This window comes from Cryptomeria japonica, chromosome 10 (genome assembly GCF_030272615.1).
Source record: "Cryptomeria japonica chromosome 10, Sugi_1.0, whole genome shotgun sequence".
Classification (NCBI taxonomy): domain Eukaryota; kingdom Viridiplantae; phylum Streptophyta; class Pinopsida; order Cupressales; family Cupressaceae; genus Cryptomeria; species Cryptomeria japonica.
Genome location: NC_081414.1, coordinates 255,066 through 275,693, shown reverse-complemented (window position 1 = coordinate 275,693; position 20,628 = coordinate 255,066). Strand labels below are relative to the sequence as shown.

Below are 20,628 nucleotides of genomic sequence, written 5' to 3'. Positions count from 1 at the left end.
CAATAAATTGTAAGGCCTGTTGCATAAAATCTAGTTTTCATCAGTATTCCTGCAAATAAAATCTAGGATTTGGTAGAACAAATTTTTTATCAGATTCCTTTTTGTTAATACAACTGTATACATTAGTTATTTTTATTTTACTTATCAAGACAAAAATCATAAAAAAGCCAAAAACATGAAACAAAGAATGTGAAAAACATCTTCTTTGAAAGATTGAAGATCTTATAGCCTCCATTTGCACAACATTCTAATTTTTTGAAATACCATGCTTCTTGGCACATAACATGCAAACAAAGCTTCCTATGATTTTGAGAGTTGAAGACAATACTGTTTTCTGCATTATAATAAATTTCTAGTATTTAAGATAGCGGACTCACACTTTCGACCACGTGTGGTAAGAGAAGCTTTAATATGGATATATATCAAAGCTGTGTTGAAAACTGCTTGAAATTTTTTTTCCAGAAACACCGAAGTTTAGCTGTTAAAAAAAACAAATTGTAATAGATGCTGAGAATGAATCTTGTGTACAGAAATGTAGTAAAATGCTGAATATCTACTGGGACTTCAACTTCCATCTTCATTCCAGACATTTGCAGAAATGTAGCAACGAGCTTCAATCTACCGGGACTTCAACTTCCATCTTCAGTCCAGACTTTCCAAGAATCTGCAGTAAGTTGCAATTCACTTAAAACACTCACTAATAATGAAAAAACTGTCTTCCTAAAAATTTCAGATTTCTGTATTCTAATTTAATGTTGGGTCACAAAAAAGTGAAATGCCTGAATAATAATCTCTCTTTTATAGATGATTTGGAAACAGTTTGCAAACTTCAGTTTAATACATCAAACAATATGTGAAGAGTAGCTTGAATATTTCTCGATTAGACTATGTAAACTTTTTTCACATCCACATTTCTATCACACTCCATGATCCATTTTTCCTCATCTCTTGCTATCTCATCCTGGTGATGGATCATGGAATGTCATATAAAACATTGATGAAGAAAAAAGTTTACAGTCTAATCCAGAAATATTCAAGCTAATATCATGTACTGTCGAAATTATGTCTTTAATATGTTAATTTGAAAAGCTAAAAGATACCAAATTACAGAAGAGGGTAATAAGAAAAAGATGCAAAAATTACCAAGATTCGCAGCCAAGAGAGGAAGAAGTCCAAACTGTCATTTTATCAAATGTGATGTAAAGTTCAAAAAAATGCACTACAATTCTTTGCAGCCCAATCTCTACCAGGTATATCTGATCACATTGGGGGAATAAAAACGTTTGAAGATCTAAATTAATCCCTGCTGGAGAAAGATGCATTTTTTGATAATGTAAACCAAGATTGCAGAGAACTTCTGCACCAAAATAGATGGAAAATATGCAGGCCTAAATGGCCTTGAATATCCCTTTTCAAGATTATTAAACAGTTGCAGGAAGGAATACAGGATTTTCATAGGTTATTGTTGTAGTGGCTGAGTTGCCTCATGCTGAAAAGTGAGGATGAGAATTTGAAATTCCCTTCAATGGAACTGACAATATCAGCAATGTCTGTGGTTTCTAGAAATGCTTAGTATGATGTTCAAATTCTTACTAGGCCCAATACTACAGAGCAAGTCATCAACAATGATCAGTAGATATATGAGTTCCTAAATTCCATTGATCATTTCAAGAGCCAGATAATTGACTGGCACCCCATGGTGGAGAAGGATGAAGAAGCTAGGGAGACTCTCTTTGGCAACGAAATCATTCAGCTTAAAACAAATACCATTCCTAAAGGTCTTGTTGCTTTGGAAAGAATGTTTGACAATGTTGATTGTTACAAGACAAGTAAGTCGGTTGGTGAAGAAAATGTAGAGGGTGTAAATTTGGGAACTTTGTCAGCTATAAAATGATTTACATTGATAAGAAAGCTTGATTCATGCTCTCCCCATTATCAATGCATATCTTCCTTATTCAAAGGTCAAACTACTTCTTGATGAATTCCTTGAAGGTCCTAAAAGTGGTGAAGATCTCACTCTTATACTTAAAAAAAAGCACATCCATATGTGTCATGAGATGTCGTCAATGACGGTGAAGGCATACTTGGACTCCAAAAAAGGGGTTGAAAATGACCAGTTAATATGTATCAACTCAAGGATGCCTTACCCTTAGAAAAGGGGTCTTGACACTGTTTGCCAAGCATACAACCTCTACAAACACCCTCAATACAAGATACCTTAGGAAGACTGTGCACTAAGTTCTATGTTCCCATTTGCTGCAAACACTTGTAGTGCATGTGCCCAGACCATTCAAGCCAAAGTCTGCTCAAAGAATCAACATGTGCAACGAGTGATGATCATGGTCCACACTTTCTTGAACAAAAACGATCTCTAGATTCCATAGCTCTCTAATGACCACATCATGTGGAGAAAACTCAACTCTCTTCTCATTTACCAAAATGACAAATCTGATCAGTAAATATAACTATAAGGTTAGCAGAAATCTCTAAAACAAGGAGAACATCATTGATGCACCCTTCTAACTGCAATTTGAGAAGTGCAACTATCAAAAAGTGAAGAAAGAAGATTGTGCAAATAAGTCATACGATGCAAGGAACCTGAATCGAGTATCCGATTATTCAAAGATCAATGCAAAGCTCAAGAAAAACAGGCTTGCCCTTTACCTATGGAAGAAGGTTTGGTGATAGAAATCATGAGCCACTTCATGGCTTCCTCAAATGCCTCTTAGCTGCTTCCAACATTAAGATTCAAAACTTTAAAGTTGTCATAAAAATTCCATGGGAGGATGTGGATTTCTAATTAGATTTCTCCTTAGAATTGGAGGTAGACTCACATCCTAGAATGGATTCAATCTTAGGCTTCTGACTATTTCTACCATTGCCTTTGGATGATTGAGCCACAAATGCTTGACACTTAGAACTACAGGGATCATCTAATTGCATAAGTTTAGCTTGTTCCATACAAAGATGCTTGCAGGAAAGTCCAACTGTGGGTATCTTAAAATCAACTCCTAAGGCATTCATGGTGAAACAAAAAGTGGAAGAGAAGACCTTAAAGGGACCTTCCAACTTCGACAAAACCAAAAATATACTCTTTGCTTTAGTCTTTCCACAACCCTTCAATTGTAACAACAATAACTCAAACTTTGTAAGAAAATCCTCAATCTGAAAGGCTCTAAATTCACTGACCTTGCCAAACAATGAGTTGAACTTGTCCCGTATCTGCTTAGGTGTTGTACCCTCTATAGTGCAAAACAAAAAACTATCTAATACCTAAAATCCAAAAAAAGTGGCTTCATCAAGTTTATTTTTGTAAGCAAACTTCTCAAATTCCTCTGTGAAAGTTGGTGGCATTTCAACCAACATTTGCCATAATCCCTCACAGATTATAGTAGTTGCATCTTTAATTTCCATGTGCAATAATTATGTGGACTTGGGAGTTCAATTGTTCTCGATTCTTCCGTTAGGACAACAAACACCAAGAGAGCAAAAATGAACAAGTACTTAAATTGTGCCTTACAACCCCCCTCTAAACTGTATAAGTGTTGAAATCATTACCCTCTTAACATAATAAAAGTTGCATCTTTACAATCGACAAGATGAATCGACCATTTATAACACAATGAATTTTACAAATTTCTGAAAAAGTTCTTGTCAAATAATAAAAAATGTTGCAAATAAAAACCTTGTGATTTTTTATCATTTCAAAACAAAAGGTCCAATTTCAACTTTGTGGGCAAAAGTTACACCCTATCACAGAAAAAAATGCAAGAGGCTTCAAGCATAAAATAAAGTTACTTGAACCAAAATCCAAAAAAAACCAACTGGATCATGTTGTAGAGCTTGGAAAGAACTTTTGTGATACCTAGAAGTTGAAATCCCCTACATCTGAAGAAAAGGCCCTCTGAGGGCTACAAAAGAGCCCCTAGGATAGTCAAAGGTGGTGCCAGTAGGTGAGAGAGCACAAGTGGTGAGGCACTTGGAAGAGCAGAGTTCATTAGGCAAAGCCAATAAGTGGTGGCAACGTGGTAGAGTGATGGAAATCCCTAGCGTAACAGTGGAGGGCAAAGATCCAAGTGGCGACTCTAGTTTCAAATTTTGGAGTGCTTAAGTGCAGCAAGAAGCTTAATTGCCTGGAAATAAGCCACACGAGATCTAAGTGGCAACTCTAGTTTCACATTTTAGGGTAAAGGGCACGAAAGGCTTAAGTGCCAAGCAATAAACCACACATGATTCAAGTGGCAGCCCTAGTTTCAAATTTGAGAGTACTTAAGCACAACAAATGGCTTCAGTGCCAAGCAATAAGCCACAAATGTACGGCTTGTAGCCAATAGAATGGCCAAATGAATGCAATGTACAACCCAACAATCCCAATAGTATTAATAATAAAATGTCAAGATCTGCTAAAGGGATCCTTCAATCCCACAAACAACAAATTTAAACGACCAAAGAAATAAAGCTGCAACTCTGCCATGGGTACAATGCATGACCTAAAAAACCAGCAACAATTTTTGTTGAATTTTTATGATCAGATTAGATAGACAGTAAATCAAACATAAATGCATAGAATATATCCTGGGAAAACCTTCCTCTAGAAGGTGAAAAACCCAGCAGTGAATGTCTCTGATTATATTTATCAAACAAGGATATGATTTTACAAGGTTGCTTCACTTCTTGAATCTATATAAATAAGTCAATCACTCTAGACTGCTGTGATATAATCCGAACTCCTGTAGGATTCTCGGACTGCAGAAGGATGAATGATGATCTTCAATCTGACTTGAATGTATTACGTAATCTGCAGATGAAGGAGGTCAATCTGCTGTAGGATGAATCCGATCCACTGAAGAATGTATTTGGTCTGCCAATTCAATCTGCTTCAATCTGCTTATAGTATATGATCTGCTAATTGTGTATGTTAAATCGCCATGTTGGAATGTGAGGTGGATCGAACTATATATCAATATCGAACAACACGACTTCTTCAAAGTCGGCTCTTCCCAAACATCACGTCTTTCCTCAATGCTTAACCAACACGTCACTTCATTAAGGCGAGTTCAGTATTAGTTATATATTAATAAACCGCTTTATTAATCTACCAGTATAAATCAAAGGTCGGCATTATAGGATTCGAACTATGTATTAAATGTGTAAGGCCGATTAGGCCATTCACGCATTTGATGACAAGTCGGCCCTGTAGGATCCAACCGATGCTATACAACAACAATTTTGAACTCATATGGGCAAATCTTTGATGCTACACACAATACAATGGACCATGAATTTCTTACACCTACTAGGGACTGACCAAAAATTGCCAACAAGATATATGACTACAGTAGCATGTACCTCATATCAACAAGAAATAAATGGATCTGTATTGATCTGCCACCTTCAAACAAATAAAGAATTGTGTGAGCCCACGCTCAATGGGCACCCCATTGTACTATATGACCGATCCATGAACGATGCACTCTCATAAAACCTTAGGTTTTTAATTAAAATCAAAATCTTAACACGTGCGAAAAAAACTATATACCTTTTTTTCCAATGAAATGCTTATTGTGCCAACTACAGACCAAATGAAAGGTGATGACGACATGAAGATCATATAATACCATGCAAACACAGAGGACAAAGAGGGGCAAGAAAAACTTTCCATGTATTGTAACCAAAGCCCACAAAGTTTAGAACCATTCCAAGTTGATTTGGAACTTCGAAACTCAAAGGTGAAATCCTTTTTGGCCAAGCTGCACCAGATAAAAAGACTTGGCAAGATCTCCCAAAAAAAGAAAAAGGGCTTGCAAAATCACGTGATATCATATCAAAGTTACTGAAATTATTTCACATGAACAAAAATCCTCTACAATGCCTAATAACTTTCCAAAATAAGGAGAAGCAAGAAGTGATATATTGCCAATACTGATACAACACCAGTATACATTGGCCCACACATGAGCATGTAACAGTGCCATGTGCTCATGTCTTGAGACAACTAGATAACTATCCTTAAGTAAGCTTAACCTACTAGGTGTGAATAGCATACAAAAGGGAATTAGTCCAATAAAGGAATCTCTCACACTAACACCAAACGCCTCCTAAGGAGGGAGTGAGTAATATATTGGATTTGAAAAATGTATGAGAAACAAAAATTTCAGAACTGAAGTAGATTCAAACACCAAAAACAGATACAAAACAAGCAACTGACAAAAAAACTCCAACAGATAGGACACAATCACAATAATGACCTGGTCAACACTGCAACTGTAGCAGTAGCCATCAATAGTCAACACTCCAAATTCAAAATGTGAAATGCATAGTCATCATTTCAGTTCCTGCGTGCACGGGAATTATTATAGGGTCCCAAAGAACCCTTTTGTTTACAGAAATCTACAAAAGGGAGTTGAATCTTGAGCTTTAAAGCATTACTAGGATTGTTGAGAGTATAGGAAAAATATTGTAAGAGAATTCAATTGTTCATTAGAGGAGATAGGCAGAAATAGAGGGCATAAAATTGAAGTCACATTTGTTATAAGTATCTTCCAAAGTTAATATATAAGGTAGCAAGACCATTGCCACTACCATAAGTCTAGTTTTTTCCTCCACGTTGGAAGTTTCCAATCCAAGATAAAAATCTGCATTTTATGTTAGCCTTATTCAAGTTTATGTTTTGTTTTGATGACAATATTCTCTTCTCTTAAAACAAACTTCATCTGTTTAAACAAATATTTTGTGGTTCTTGAATTCTACTTTAATGACTTCACAAATCATTTGTGGTGCCTTAACATCTACAATAACCCTTTTAACAGCCAACTTCAGTGCATCTATAACAATTATAACTCAAAAATGGCATCAAACCTTGGGTTTTCAAGAGCCCAAGGGTCTCCCAACCAAATATTTCTGTGAAAACCAGAGAAACATTAAATGATGTTGTATGTGAACACCGCAACAAATGTACAAACAGCATTTGCCCACAATGAATGATCTAATTTAGCCTTGCTTCATCTACTTATCTCTCTCTCAACATTAAGTCCTTGTCAGGAAAAAATAATGGGATCACCTATACCACAGGCCAAATGCACTCATAGGAGTTGAAGTTTTGTATTGACTATGCTGATGAATGTAACTAGTCCTCAACTTCCAACCACAGAAACCAAGAGCCACATAACCATATCCATTAAGAATCGCAAGTACTAGGTGTACTAACCACTGGACGAAAAGATTCAATGGCCCCTTCTGACATTCTTTGCAATGTTGAGAAAGATACTTTATCATTAATCTCTACTATTTCAATATGTCATTTTTTGTTGTGCTCCTATCAATCATTCCATTGCAAATCAACCTTAAAGCACCTTTTTGACCTCTACTTCATACTAACCCTGGTAATTTGGTGATTCCAAGATGGAATGTAGGATTGAACCCATGCTAGACCTAGCCTCACATGAAATTTGCTCCTATCAATCATTCTATTGCAAATCAACCTAAAAGCACCTTTTTGACCTCTACTTCATACGAACCCTGGTAATTTGGTGATTCCAACGTGAAACATAGGATTGATCCTATGCTAGACCTAGCCTCACTTGAAATTTGACTGCTATCCAAGAAGCTGTTACCTGTTCCAACGATTTAATTAATGTTAGTTTCTTTACACTTTCTCATGACCTTTGTATTTATGGTTGGTTTGTATCTTACTATTGTGCCCCAAAAATAAAAATTTCATCTCGTTGTGGTTTATCTTCCTAAAGCTTCTCTTCTTTTCACCTCACCTAACTGTTTGAGTTTTTTAACCTCAGTTCGAAATTTCTGCACAGGTTCCGTGTGAGCATGCAAGTAGTTCGAGTTATTTCTATTTTGTAATTCACTTTAGTGACTAGAGTAAAAGTATTTTATTTAGTTCAATAAGTCTAATAAAGTGTAGATAATCACTAATGATTTATATATATCTTCCAAGTTATCTCCTGCAAGAGATAAGATTTCTATTTTGGAAGAGTAGATATTTTAGCTGAATAGAAGTTCAATAACTCAAAGCAATGTAATATTTCAATACAACAGGACTAATTGTAGAGGTTGCTTGTAAGCTTCAGAAGGCATGCAAAGCAGATTACAGGGGTAAATATTTGTCTCGCGTTCATCATTTCCACTGTTTTATGATGCCAGACAGCCTTCACTTGCTTGCAACTTCATTCACTAACACGAAACAACAATGCAGAGACTCTCTGCGTACAAACTCAAATGATACTAACACAAAGATTGCAACAAAGAAACATACTTTAATTTACATCAAATCTGTAATTTAATGTTTACATTTATTGGCCAATAATGGCTTCCCTTTCATTAACAATGATTACAGAATTTTCATGAAGTAATCTAAAACTGCTTTCTACTCTGTTCTTTGCGCATTCTGCAACCCTTTCTTGATCTGCTAACATCTTTCTACTGTCTTCTACCAAGATTCTCTTCCCATTAGCTGCAACCCACCCGTGATTCTCACAATCACTACACGCAGCCCCACACTCTTTACTAACTGCCCACTTACTACACAGTTCCACTCAATCATTCACTCCTTCACCTACTGTGTTGCCTCCCTTTTAAATAGCCCTTGAACAATTTGCATAATTCCTATCGATGCCTCTCTGTGTTCCCAATTCAATTTTCCTTCCTCTTCTCTAGGCTGTATTTCCTCCAAAATGATTAAATGAGAACACATGTCATTGCTTGTTGTTTTGACCAATCGATAAGAATGTTATCTGTTTGATGGATGAACATTGTGCTTCTAACTGATGCCTCTTCTTTCATCGCTTTACGTAATGGAAGTCTGAATGGTGGCTAACGCCTGTCAATTGCAATCGTTGGAAAGTTGTTAAAGCCTTTTCTAAAAAGTCGATTTGGTGCTTACTCATGTCATTCCAGCCAATTTCTATTATTTGAGCTGACACTCAGCTATTACCCCTCTTGCCTGCACTCGTTTGTGGGTTTGAAACTTTGAAACTGAAAAACAAATCTGTGCATCATTTCCCAGGTTCCCTTCTTCACTACGCATTCTGCTCTCTTCCTTTTCTTTAATACAAGACTCACTTTGTCTTTTCGTTGCTAGTGATCAATTTCACCGATTCATATCTTATTGGTTTCTTATTTTATCATTCGGTGGATGTTTGTTCAGCCTGTTCCAAGACTCTTAACACAACCTGCGTTGATGCTGACAAAGATTGTGGAATTTGGTTTCACACCTGGCAAATGCAATTTGATCAAAAAGATCCAATCCATCATTGAGAATGCCATTTTGAGCATCTCCACATGCTTGCCGAATGCTGACAAGTGACAAGGGTGTATGCTTTTGGTTCCACATTTGCTAATTGCATTTCACAAAAGAACTCCAGCTTCATGAGACAACAGTTGCAACTTGAGAAAACTCGTGACCCCATGAATCAATGTTCCCGTAATCAGCATTTTAAACTTTCCTTTTCACCTTCCATTGAAAGAGAGATGCCAACAAGACCATTAAACCAAAACAAACGGGAAATATTTTGGGTGGTGCTGATTGCTTGTCTGCCCAGGTGCTCCTGCACCATTTTAATTTCATGTTTTGTGTGTAATTCAATGTTAATATGAAAATTATACATCGTGATTGGAATTTTCAACACTAACCCTCTCTCATTATATTTCCAACTAACTTTTCTCCTTCCCAATCCTGTTCTTTCACTTTATTGACACTTTATTTTTCTTTCCTTTTTTTACCACTCTTCCGTTTTTGCTTTCCTCTTTAGTTAAACAGTTTCCTTTGGTTAATATGCCCCATGGGTGCCTATGTGCCAACCCTCCTTCTTAAGTAATACACAAATCAAGACCATCGAATTTAATTAGAGGAATTCAAAGAGAATACCTATTTTATTTTTTTGGCAAAATGGAAAAATAATAATAATGAATCACCTTACATATTCCAAAATAAAGCTTCCCAAATGGCCAGAGCCATGAGAATAGCAAAAATAAGGAAGATGCAGATGGAATTGGCAAGAAAAGCCTATCTCCAATTATATCCCATAACACTGTCCAGATACCAACATTCCATAAATAGAGAGGTCAAAGAGGGAGTCCCTATTAAACACTTAGAAGTTTTGAACTAGCCAGAAAGAACAGTAAGTTCGAAATGGGCATACCTTCACAAAATCATCTATCGTCAAAGTGCAATCTTTTGAATACCCTGCTTCCTCCAAAACTTGACCCACAACTTGCTGCAGTTAAGAAATGCATCTAGAAGTTCAGTAGTAAGTATACAAAATAAAGATACAGTTATTTATGAAAGGAAAGCGATTGCACCAAACCAAAATTTTCCTTTCAAAATCTATCATAAAAGTCCAATCTTTCATGAAAAGCATGAATCATTCTACGGCAAACAGTGAACAATTTAAACCTGCATGGCATTCTAAGTACAAAGAAGCTATTCTATTCCGATGAGGATTTAGTTTAAGTACACAAGATAGGAGAATATAATTACCTGGCGCTGCTCTTCAGAAATAAAAGAGCCAGTCAAGTCCTGCAAGACTTCTAGTAAATCACGAAGTGTCACTTTTCCATTGCCGTCTGAATCATAAACCTTGTAGATGACTGGTAAAGTGCCATAGAACAAAAGTGATCACCAAGTACATGCATGAATGTCAATCCATGTTCTTGAATCAAAAGTTGTAGGAAATCGGAAAACAATGTTTAACAAACCTAGTAATGTCTTTATGCTTTGTAAAAACCAATACACAAATATCTATATCTTTTTTTCTTTCATTTGAATTTCAAGGACATTAATTTTAATTAAGGTCTTAACTGGAACTCTTACATTCAATTTTTTGAAGCAGATTAGCTTTCGAGCTAAAAGGTGACAAAAAGGATATAAAATCTTTGAAGTTTAAGCCATCAAGCATTCTCAACAACCTCTGCACAGAAAAAGACAAATATTAATAATTTCAAACTGAATTCTGCTGATACAATTCTATATGCAAATGAATAGCAATATTTTGAATTGCATTATTATTTTAGTGACAGATTTAGCTAACTTGTGTTCATTAACAATATAACTAAATTGGGTGATCTTGAATCTAGTTTGAGAGGGTACATCAAGATTTACCATTCAGCTACATAGTGAGGGGCAATTCAGTTATATGAAACAAAGAGTTGCAATAAACCTCAACATCAAAAAAAATTACCTTAGAAAGTGGATTCACTGCAAACTCTGGCACAGATAAAAACTCGTCTGCTGATATAAAACCCGTCCCATTTCGATCTAGAGCACAAAAGCGTTCATAGAGGGAAACTATTTCTTGCTGTGAAACTGAAACCATGAAAAAGTTTGAAAATCAAGACACTGAATTACAAGTGATTACGCATGCATTGTTCATATAATTGAATCCTTGGCATGGCATTTCTCTTGTTGCTAGGCATGTTGGTGTAGAGGTTAAAATTTCCCAATTGCCTATTTTCCTGAAATTTTCTCCATAAACATTTGTCATTGGAATATGAGGTTTTGCCTGAATTTCTATGAAACAGAGTTTCCTCTACATAAGAGTTTGCTAACTTTCCATATAAGATACAAAAAATATTATTGATTTCAGAAGGACAAGAAAAAAATATGACGAGGAATATGACATTGAAAAAAAGACAAGAATTACTAAACTTCTACAATATCTGTTTCCTTGAAATATCATACCTGCACTATATATTGAAGGCTACAAAATTATAAAATTCGATTATACAAAATAATTGTCCACAAACCGAAAAAAGGACACCTTTTATATATATTAATGGATGCAAAAGAAAACTATCTTAAGGAAAGCATGGGAGGCTTGACAATATCCTGTTATAGCAAAGAATTAGTTAAAAAAGATGTGATCAGATAAAAAAACAAAAGAAACTAATTTCGTTCTACATCAGTATTCAAGAAAGAATGAAATTTCCCTCCACACAAAAGTTCAACAAAATGAACAAAGTAGCAAGTGCAACAACTACTTTGATCTATTATCCATCATACTTGCAAGAAATGACAATGGCAATGATAACATGACCAGAAATGAGGCTAAAAAGGTTGAATGTAAGAATTGTCCATCATAATTACCAATAAGGACAATGGCAACAACAACACGACAGGAAGTGGGAATTGGTGGAAAGACTATTTGATTGCGGAAGGGTTCGAGCCGGCGTTGGTGGATGCTGGTGGCCCTATCCCTTGTCAGGAAGAAGTTTGTCCATCTGAACTGGAGAGGTCAGCAATGACACGGGAATTGGAGTTGTCTACTCTGGTCTGTTCGGCTCTAATTGTGGAATTTAGTCCTTTTAGTATTGACTTGGGTTAGCGGCTAAGTTGAGTATGTCAGTCTTTTTTGGATGTACCTTGGGTGTACAAGTCCAGTTTATGGCCTTGAGCATGGCTCAGCATTATCATATAAAGGCTTGTATCAGGTTTAGGGAGGTCTCAGACCATTTTGCAAGGTATCTGTGTCTGGTAGTCATAATCCTATCTGGTTTAGCCTGGAGTTCGGCTCGGCTTCCAGATTTACTATATGGATATAATATTTTATAATGAATATAATTTGGCTTGGCCTTTTATTGATCACAAAAAAATAACATGACAAGAAATGTGTGTATTAATTTATTTTTTTAACCCAATAAAAAAAAACAACTTTAATCCTTTCAACACTAAATATACAATATAATTATTAATTAACATTGAATGTCCTAACTACAAGATACCAAAATATTATTCTTGTAGGAATATTTTTTATCTTCTTGCCTTGGCCATGGGGCTCAAATCATCCATTAAACCCATTCAGGCAAATTTTGTATCTCCATAACCCGTTAATGGGTCTTTGAGGGCTAATCCTCCTAAAGCAACAACAATTCCTACTACCTGGTTACCACCGGAACCGGATTGGATTAAGGTCAACTTTGATGGCACATCCTGAGGTAATCCAGGACCATCAAGTGCGGGGTATGTTGCCAAGGATTGCAAGGGGGTGATACTAGCTAGATGTGCACAACGTCTACCTCAAGGCACAAACAATGAAGCGGAGGTGAAAGCCGCTTCACTGGCAATTCAGGTAGGGAAAGATTAGGGGTTGAGAGGATTCATCTACAGGGTGACTCTCAATTCATAACGCAGGCTTTAATCCGAGGTGAGACTCAGAATTGGAGGATTGATAAGGAGGTTAAGTGGATTAGAAGCATCCTCAATAATTTTCAAAGTTTCAAAATCTCCCATACTTTAAGAGCGGGGAATAAAGAAGCTAATGAATGTGCCAACCGAGCTTTCGATCTTCAATTTGGTGAAGTCAAGTGGGAGGTGATTACTCCCAACGGTTAGAAAATGTATTTTCATTCCTGCCAACTTTTGCCATGGAAAGACGGGTGAGCAGGAGACATTAATGCGAAGGATAGGAAGACGGCCAGCATGGATGCGAGTTGATACAATGTCACCTCAACTTGACATGGATTGTGACGGCAGTTTCAAACTGGGAAGGCAAGGCAAGAAGGTGGCGGTGTTATTCACCTACACGCACAAGTGGATGAAGACAACGTCTCCCATATTAACTCCGCCTCGCCTCGAGGCAACAGTGCATTAATTGTCCTCGATAGAATGCAAAGTTGGTGGGGATAGTTTCTTTGGCAAGCCACACACGAAAGCTAAATAATCCAGAAGACGCTGGGTATGTACTCATCATAAACAAATCCATGACGAACGGGAAGCAAAGTCGGAAGCATGGAACCAAACTTCTCCCTCAAAGCTTCACGATCAATGATGACGTTTTGGGGTCCGATTTCAGATGAGAGGCTGTCCAACATTTTCCTCTTCGAAGAACAGACTTTTCTTATGCGCGTGAAGATAGTGTTGGGTGATGAATACATGCGGGGGGAGTTCAAGTATCGGACGACCATCGAAGTCGCCTCCATGTTCGCTGCTTGGTGTTTAGAACTAGAGAGTAAAGACCAGGCCGAATGGTTAATCCGAGGGTGTGTGCGAGAAGAATGGTGTGGCAGCCTGGATAGTTTCCTTCGCATGACTAGAGATGGTGTAGGATTTGTGTGCCCGAATGGTGCATGGTTATAAACAAGTGACTTCAAACCCCCATTGCGCCCATACTTCCTTTGGAGCGCTAATTGTAACAAAGAGGCCAGACGCACCGCTGCACAAATAGGCTTACACGGTGTCAAGGAATTTATGAGGTCGTGGGAGATGCAGGAGTTGAGGATGGGGATGTCAAAGTGGGGAGGCATGGAGTTCAAACCCTCCCAATCAGGAAGCTCCACACCAACCGATTGTAAGAGGGGCCGGCCAAGAAAGGTGAGGAAAAGGCAGTCTAAGCGCACACTGTGGATTGGTTTTCCTCCCAAGGAACACGACAATGACATTGAGGATGAGGAAGAAGATACGGAGCAGGCCGAGGCGTCCAGCAGGAAAGGCAAGCAGATAATCTCTGCTCCATGAATATGGAGCTTGTTCTGATAATCTCTGCTCCATGAATATGGAGCTTGTTCTGTTCTAAGCGCATTTTGTTTATACCTATTTTGTGTTTAAAACTATGTAAATCTGGAACCATGATATGGAGAGGGTAGTAATGTGTGATAGGACAATGCTGGTTTAGATAGAACAGACATTGTTGATAATGCACAGACACTTTCGAAGCTTTTTTTGAAAACTGAAAGATTTATTTTTTATGACTAAGTAATTCAATCCTATTTACCGATCAAAAAAAAAAATTGTATCTCCATTACTCTATATTAATTAATTAGTAATTCAGAATCAAACCTAAATAAACCTTAGATTAATAGAATATAAACCGTACTAACTAGGCTTCAAATAGCAAAATTCCAATGGCATTAAGAACTAGTCTCGGCTTGTACTCGTGGCCACATTTTAAACCCAAACTCCAGAAATTAAAAATTCATAAAATTTAACATGTAACTAATTTTATCATCGAAAGTAGCCCATGATTAACCAAAACTAAATAGAAGTTAAAATGACCTATAAAAATATTCCCGCCAATCAGAGAGAAAATTAAAAAAATACAACCGAAAATAAATTCGGCACAAATAAGATAAATTTAACACAGAAAAGGCGATAGCAGCAGAAGCAACCCAAAAAAGCTCGACAGGATAATGTTCGAAATTCTATGATATTCAATTTTTTTGTAATAAATTCAACACTTACGAGAAATTTCAAATACCCTAACAAAAATATTTATTTCCGCCAAATTGAACTGACCCCAAACATAAACAAGCTTCAAAGGCACAATTCAATTTAACAATTCATTTCATCGCTAAAGTATAGACATATTTAAAGTCCTCGGAAACTGCTAAGTTTTTCTTTTAATTTGCATAGATTCCAACCGATATGAAATAAAAAGTTTCAGGTTGCCCAAAAAAAATTCGGTCTAGAGCTGATTGATATTTCTAGGCAGCAAATTTGACAGAATTTAAGGTTCTCTTTGCTAAAGGAGATCTGAATCTCTCTGAGAGTTTCTCATATCAAAAACCCAACAAACGTTCCATCAAAACCCTAGAAAATGTTAAAGTAAGGGACCAAAATTCTGGAAATTTTGTTGATTTAAAAATTAAATTGGTAAATATAATGAAAGACAATTTAGAAACACCAAAAACAAAATCATGAGTGACCCACGAGATTCAAACGAAATATCAACATACACATGTTATTGCAGTGCTCTTGGACCTCCTCGATGTCATACTGAGTAAGCATACTTGACGTGTTGCCCATCTCTGTATGCACACTTCCTTTGCTCCACTCGCACCGCAGATGATAGGATAGTGTGAGACACAGCTTAACACGAGGAAGACTCGAACCGCTGACGTGGAGGAAATAATATCAGCCACCCATTTGGATCAGCCGTTGTGCGCCGCGGTTACCAATAAAATATTACCTCCGCCTTGCAGTCCCAAACTTTCTATACGATGCAGCCTGTGCGAAAATGGTAGCTTTGGAACAGGGTTTGGGCATGGAAGGTTCATTTTTGTGAGATTTAGTAGTTGCAAGTGCTAGAATATTAGCTCCGTCTACATTGCCTTATAGTTTAAAGAGATATACTACTAGCAATTGCACCTTGGTGTGCAATGGGTACGCCGAATTGGTGTGAAAGGTCAATTAGAAAATATTTTGGTCCAGTTTTTACATACAATTTTATAGTAAGTGCAGTGAATTGGTAGGTCATTTAGAAAATGATGTTATCTATAAAACATAGATCTCAATGGAGAAGTGATAGCTTAAAATCAACAATGCATTCACTTACATGGATGTAAACATGACTAAAATAAAATACTCGAAATCATGAAGATAATAAAGCTTAATTACCAATAAGCTCATGCTATGTTTGCAATACGGATAGAGGGAGAGATAGGGATAACAAGAGAGAGAAGGGGGGACGAGTGAGAGATGTAAATGTATAAGGATATAGATAGAGAGGAAGATGGAGATGGAGAGAGAGAGAGAGAGAGAGAGAGAGATGTGTAGAGATAATGAGATATAGATGAATGAAAATGTGTAAGAATAAGTATGGAGAGATAAAGCTAGGGGATAAAAGAGATATGGATATATGGAGAGAGAGATGTCTAGAAATAGAATGGGAGAGAAGAAGAAAAACATAGAGATCAAGATAGAGGGATAGAAGTTGATAAATAGATAGAGAGGTAGACGGAGAGATAAAAATAGAGACAAATAGGGCTATCGTGAGGAAGAGCTAAAGAGATAGAGGAAGAGGTCCAAAGGAAGAGATAGAGAGAGATATATAAATGGTTAGATATAGTGATAAAGATATAAAAATGTAAAGAGATATAGGGAGAGGGAGGAAAAGTGATAGAGAGGAAAACAAATAGAGATGGAGACATAGAGATATAAGAGAAGAGAATGGGAGAAATGGAGATATATATGGGAAGAGAAAGGGAGAGAGAGGAGGAAATAGAGAAATAGATAGAGGGATAAGGATACACAAAGGAAGGGAGATAAGGGGAAAGATAGAGAGGGGCATATAGAGAGAGGGATGGAGAGAAAGGGAGAGATAGGCAAAGGATGAAGAGAGAGAGAGAGAGAGAGAGAGAGAGAGAGAGAGAGAGAGAGAGAGAGAGAGAGAGAGAGAGAGAGAGAGAGAGAGAGAGAGAGAGAGATATGTAGAAAGGGAGAGATAGCTCAATCTATAAAGAGGGAGAGGGAGGGACAAAGAGATATGGATAGAGGGTGACATAGAGAGATAGAGAGGGATATGAAAAGAGATATAGAGGGGTAAGGAAAGAGATGGAGAGATAAGGAGAGATATATAGGGAGATAGAGGTAGAGAAAGATATAGATTGAAAGAGGTAGAGAGGAGAGAGAGAGAGAGAGAGGGGGGGGTGGAGAGAAATGGAGAGAGATGTGTAGAAGAGGGAGAGAGGGAGAGAAATAGGTAGAGAGATAGCTCAATCTATAAAGAGGGAGAGGGAGAGGGAGAGGGAGGGACAAAGAGATATGGATAGAGGGTGACATAAAGAGATAGAGGGTGACATAGAGAGATAGAGAGGGATATGAAAAGAGATAGAGAGGGGTAGGGAAAGGGATGGAGAGATAAGGAGATATATATATAGGGAGATAGAGATAGAGAAAGATATATATTGAAAGAGGTAGAGAGGAGAGAGAGAGAGACCATAGAAAGGGATGGGAATAGAGATAGGGAGTTAGAGTTAGAGATATGGATAGAAAGAGATATAGAGAAGTACGAGGGGGATAAGGAGCTTGGGAAACAAAGAGATGTAGATAGAAAACAAGAGATATGAAATGTGCAAGAGAAAGAGGAAATATTATTTCTAATATAATAATTATGGTAATTTTTTACCACAATATTCTTATATTGGAATATTTCACATTCACTATATTAATCGAATCAACTGACAACACAGATTGACAGTCCATGTTTAAGGAGAGATGTGCAAGATGATTACTATGTCTAAAGTAATTGGATCATTATTCATTTGTTTTTTTTCTATTTTATTTTATACCTACTTTTTTTCACTAATTGTTTTCTACTCGTCAAGACATTGATCTTTTATTGATGTTATATCTATACCACTCTTCTTGCAAAAAAATCATAGTTAATATGAGAATACAAGTAAGCATATTTGATAAATGTTGAAAAAGACTAAGTTATTGATCTTGATAAGGCCATTTATTCCAGTGCTTGACATAAAATATCTAAGTGAAATTTTAAATCCGCTACTTATCTAGGTGGAACACATGATCTAGTTCAATTGAGAAAGGCTTACTTGCAAGAATTAACTGGCATTGCCACCCAATTTCATTGTAATCAAGTGGAAAGGTCTTAATTCAATATTAAATGTTGTCAAATATACATCCATAATGGTGGATAGATAATGTGGTGTAAAGTCTATCTGCTTCCAAAATAGAAGAGACAAAGAGAGATGAAGAGAATAAGAAAGTGATTAAATCAATTTTAATATTTACTTATTATTTGTAATTTCATAAAAAGAACATAAAGCATTAAAATAAATTTCAAACTTAAATCTAAATTCAAAATTAAAGTATATCAAAATTTAATAATATTAAAAAAAGAATTAGTAATAATAATAATTTGGCATATGAGAGAGGGATGTGTTGGCATATGTTGGCATTTATTAGAAGCCCAATAACAAACCCTTATGAAAGTGCCTCTGAATTGTTCTTTTCACATCGTGTTGTTGTGGGAGACTGAGTCAGGTATTTGGAATGCCAGTATAGTCTAGTCCATAAAAAGAGGTTACCCATGCTCAGGAAGAAGCATAGGTTGCTAGGGTAGTGGGAGTTGGTTAGTGATAGACCACTTAATGCTCTCTCTTTTCACACAGAGTTATGTCTCCCATAAAAATTTATTTAGTGGCAAACTCGGGAGATTGTGATCTATTAGAAATTAAAATTTATTTGTGTTTTTCTCTTCCTTCCTCTTTATCATAAAATAATTATAATGTTTAAATAATTTAATAATTAATCTTATCATAAAATAAATTTATTACAAACATTTATAATTATTTAAATAAAATAAGAATATAATATATTTTATAAAAGTAAAAATTAAAATATAAAGTAAGTGCGGGTGAAAATAAATGTGAACACTTTAGGAATAGAATATATAAACATTTACATGGAACCCAAACTCTAAATCATTTTGTTTTATTTATGATTTTTTATTTATTCATGAATTTGGGTATTAATTATGTCTAGAAGATTGTATAGAAGTAGAAAATTTCTCCTATCCTAAAGTAAACTATTTTTATAATTTTCTTAATTCTTAATTCCAAATTAATCAAAATTATTGTTTTGATGCTACTGGAGAAGAAATTAAAACAATTTATTTTGTGCCTATGTCGATGTTATACACTTGGACATGGAAACAATTAACATCTTGGCACATGGCAACATTTTACATACATGCACACCAAGGTATCTATAATGTCAACATCTGGCAAAAACACCCCTTTCTTTATCCTTTGAAGATGTTAATATTTTTCAACGGACAAACGAATCCAAGAGAAGACCCACTTCTTATTTGGCTCACAGGAGGTCCAGGGTGTTCAAGCTTCAATGGATTTATCTATGAGATTGGTTAGATTTCTTTACCATAGATTTTCTTTGGATTCTAAGAATATACAATTTATCTAGATTATTTCAATGCTTCCTTTTAAAAAGTTGAAAACCAGACATTAGTGGATTTTAAGTATAGATATGTTGTATTCTTTAATGTTTGTTTCATGATTAAGAGCTTGATGAACGTCAATCAGTTTAGATTATTATTTTTGTATTGTTTCAATTTTGATTATTGAATTTATTTCAAAATAAATAAAAACCAAAATTTGGTTTGGATTTTGTGTCCTTTTAGATCCACTTAAGTTTGATCTCACTCGAGCATCTTATATAGAATGTTATAGCAAAATTCCATGAATTCATTTGGGTATTGGCAACAAAAAAATCTTTGTTCGAGCTGCCTTCCTTCGCCTGCAAAATGCCTCAAACAAAGAAAAGGAAAAAAAGAAACGGGCAATAGAAAGTAACAATAATATTATTGCAGCATCATTAACTACCCGTTGTTGCCTATGTACAGAGTTTTGGGCATTGGAAAGTAGATGAGCTAGCCCTCTCAAACCTCACAAAAAGAAAAAAAATAATTCCCTAGATTTCCTGCAATGAATACCTAGATGAGTAAAATCCCCTAGATTTCCTGCAATGAATACCTAGATGAGTAAAATTCCCTAGATTTCCTGCAATGAATATATCATTAACCAAAAGATTGCTAGAGGTAGCCAAGTTAAAGCTCTACCAATGAAGTCACATAACCATGTAACTCATAGCATGCTCTGGAAACATTACTTTGGGACAATATACATTGTTGTATACGATCTGCGTATGGATCATTATATTTTGTTGAAGGGGCAGCCATAAACAAAAATAAAAAGACGGGAGTAATTATCTCTTGCAGACTAAACCTTGAATGTTGAAAAGGTTAGGATGATGCTTTCTGTGATTAACTGTAATCAGTGGGTTATTGAGATAGTCTACCTTGAATGACTAGTGTGTATTTCCTGGTGAAGAGTCTCTCTGCAGTCAAGTTTTGTATTGCGCAT

The 20,628-nt window shown here is 36.0% G+C and overlaps 1 protein-coding gene across 1 annotated transcript; it reads right to left on the bottom strand.

The window, feature by feature from the left end:
• Window positions 1–190: 190 nt before the first annotated feature.
• Window positions 191–16,019, bottom strand: LOC131069427 (uncharacterized). Its single transcript, XM_058004849.2, has 6 exons — window positions 15,682–16,019; window positions 11,193–11,317; window positions 10,826–10,922; window positions 10,493–10,602; window positions 10,155–10,229; window positions 191–664 (listed from the first exon to the last, which is right to left on the bottom strand). Exons 1-6 carry the CDS (start codon window positions 15,749–15,751, stop codon window positions 614–616), a joined length of 528 nt encoding a protein of 175 aa, XP_057860832.1. The 5' UTR covers window positions 15,752–16,019; the 3' UTR covers window positions 191–613.
• Window positions 16,020–20,628: the final 4,609 nt, after the last annotated feature.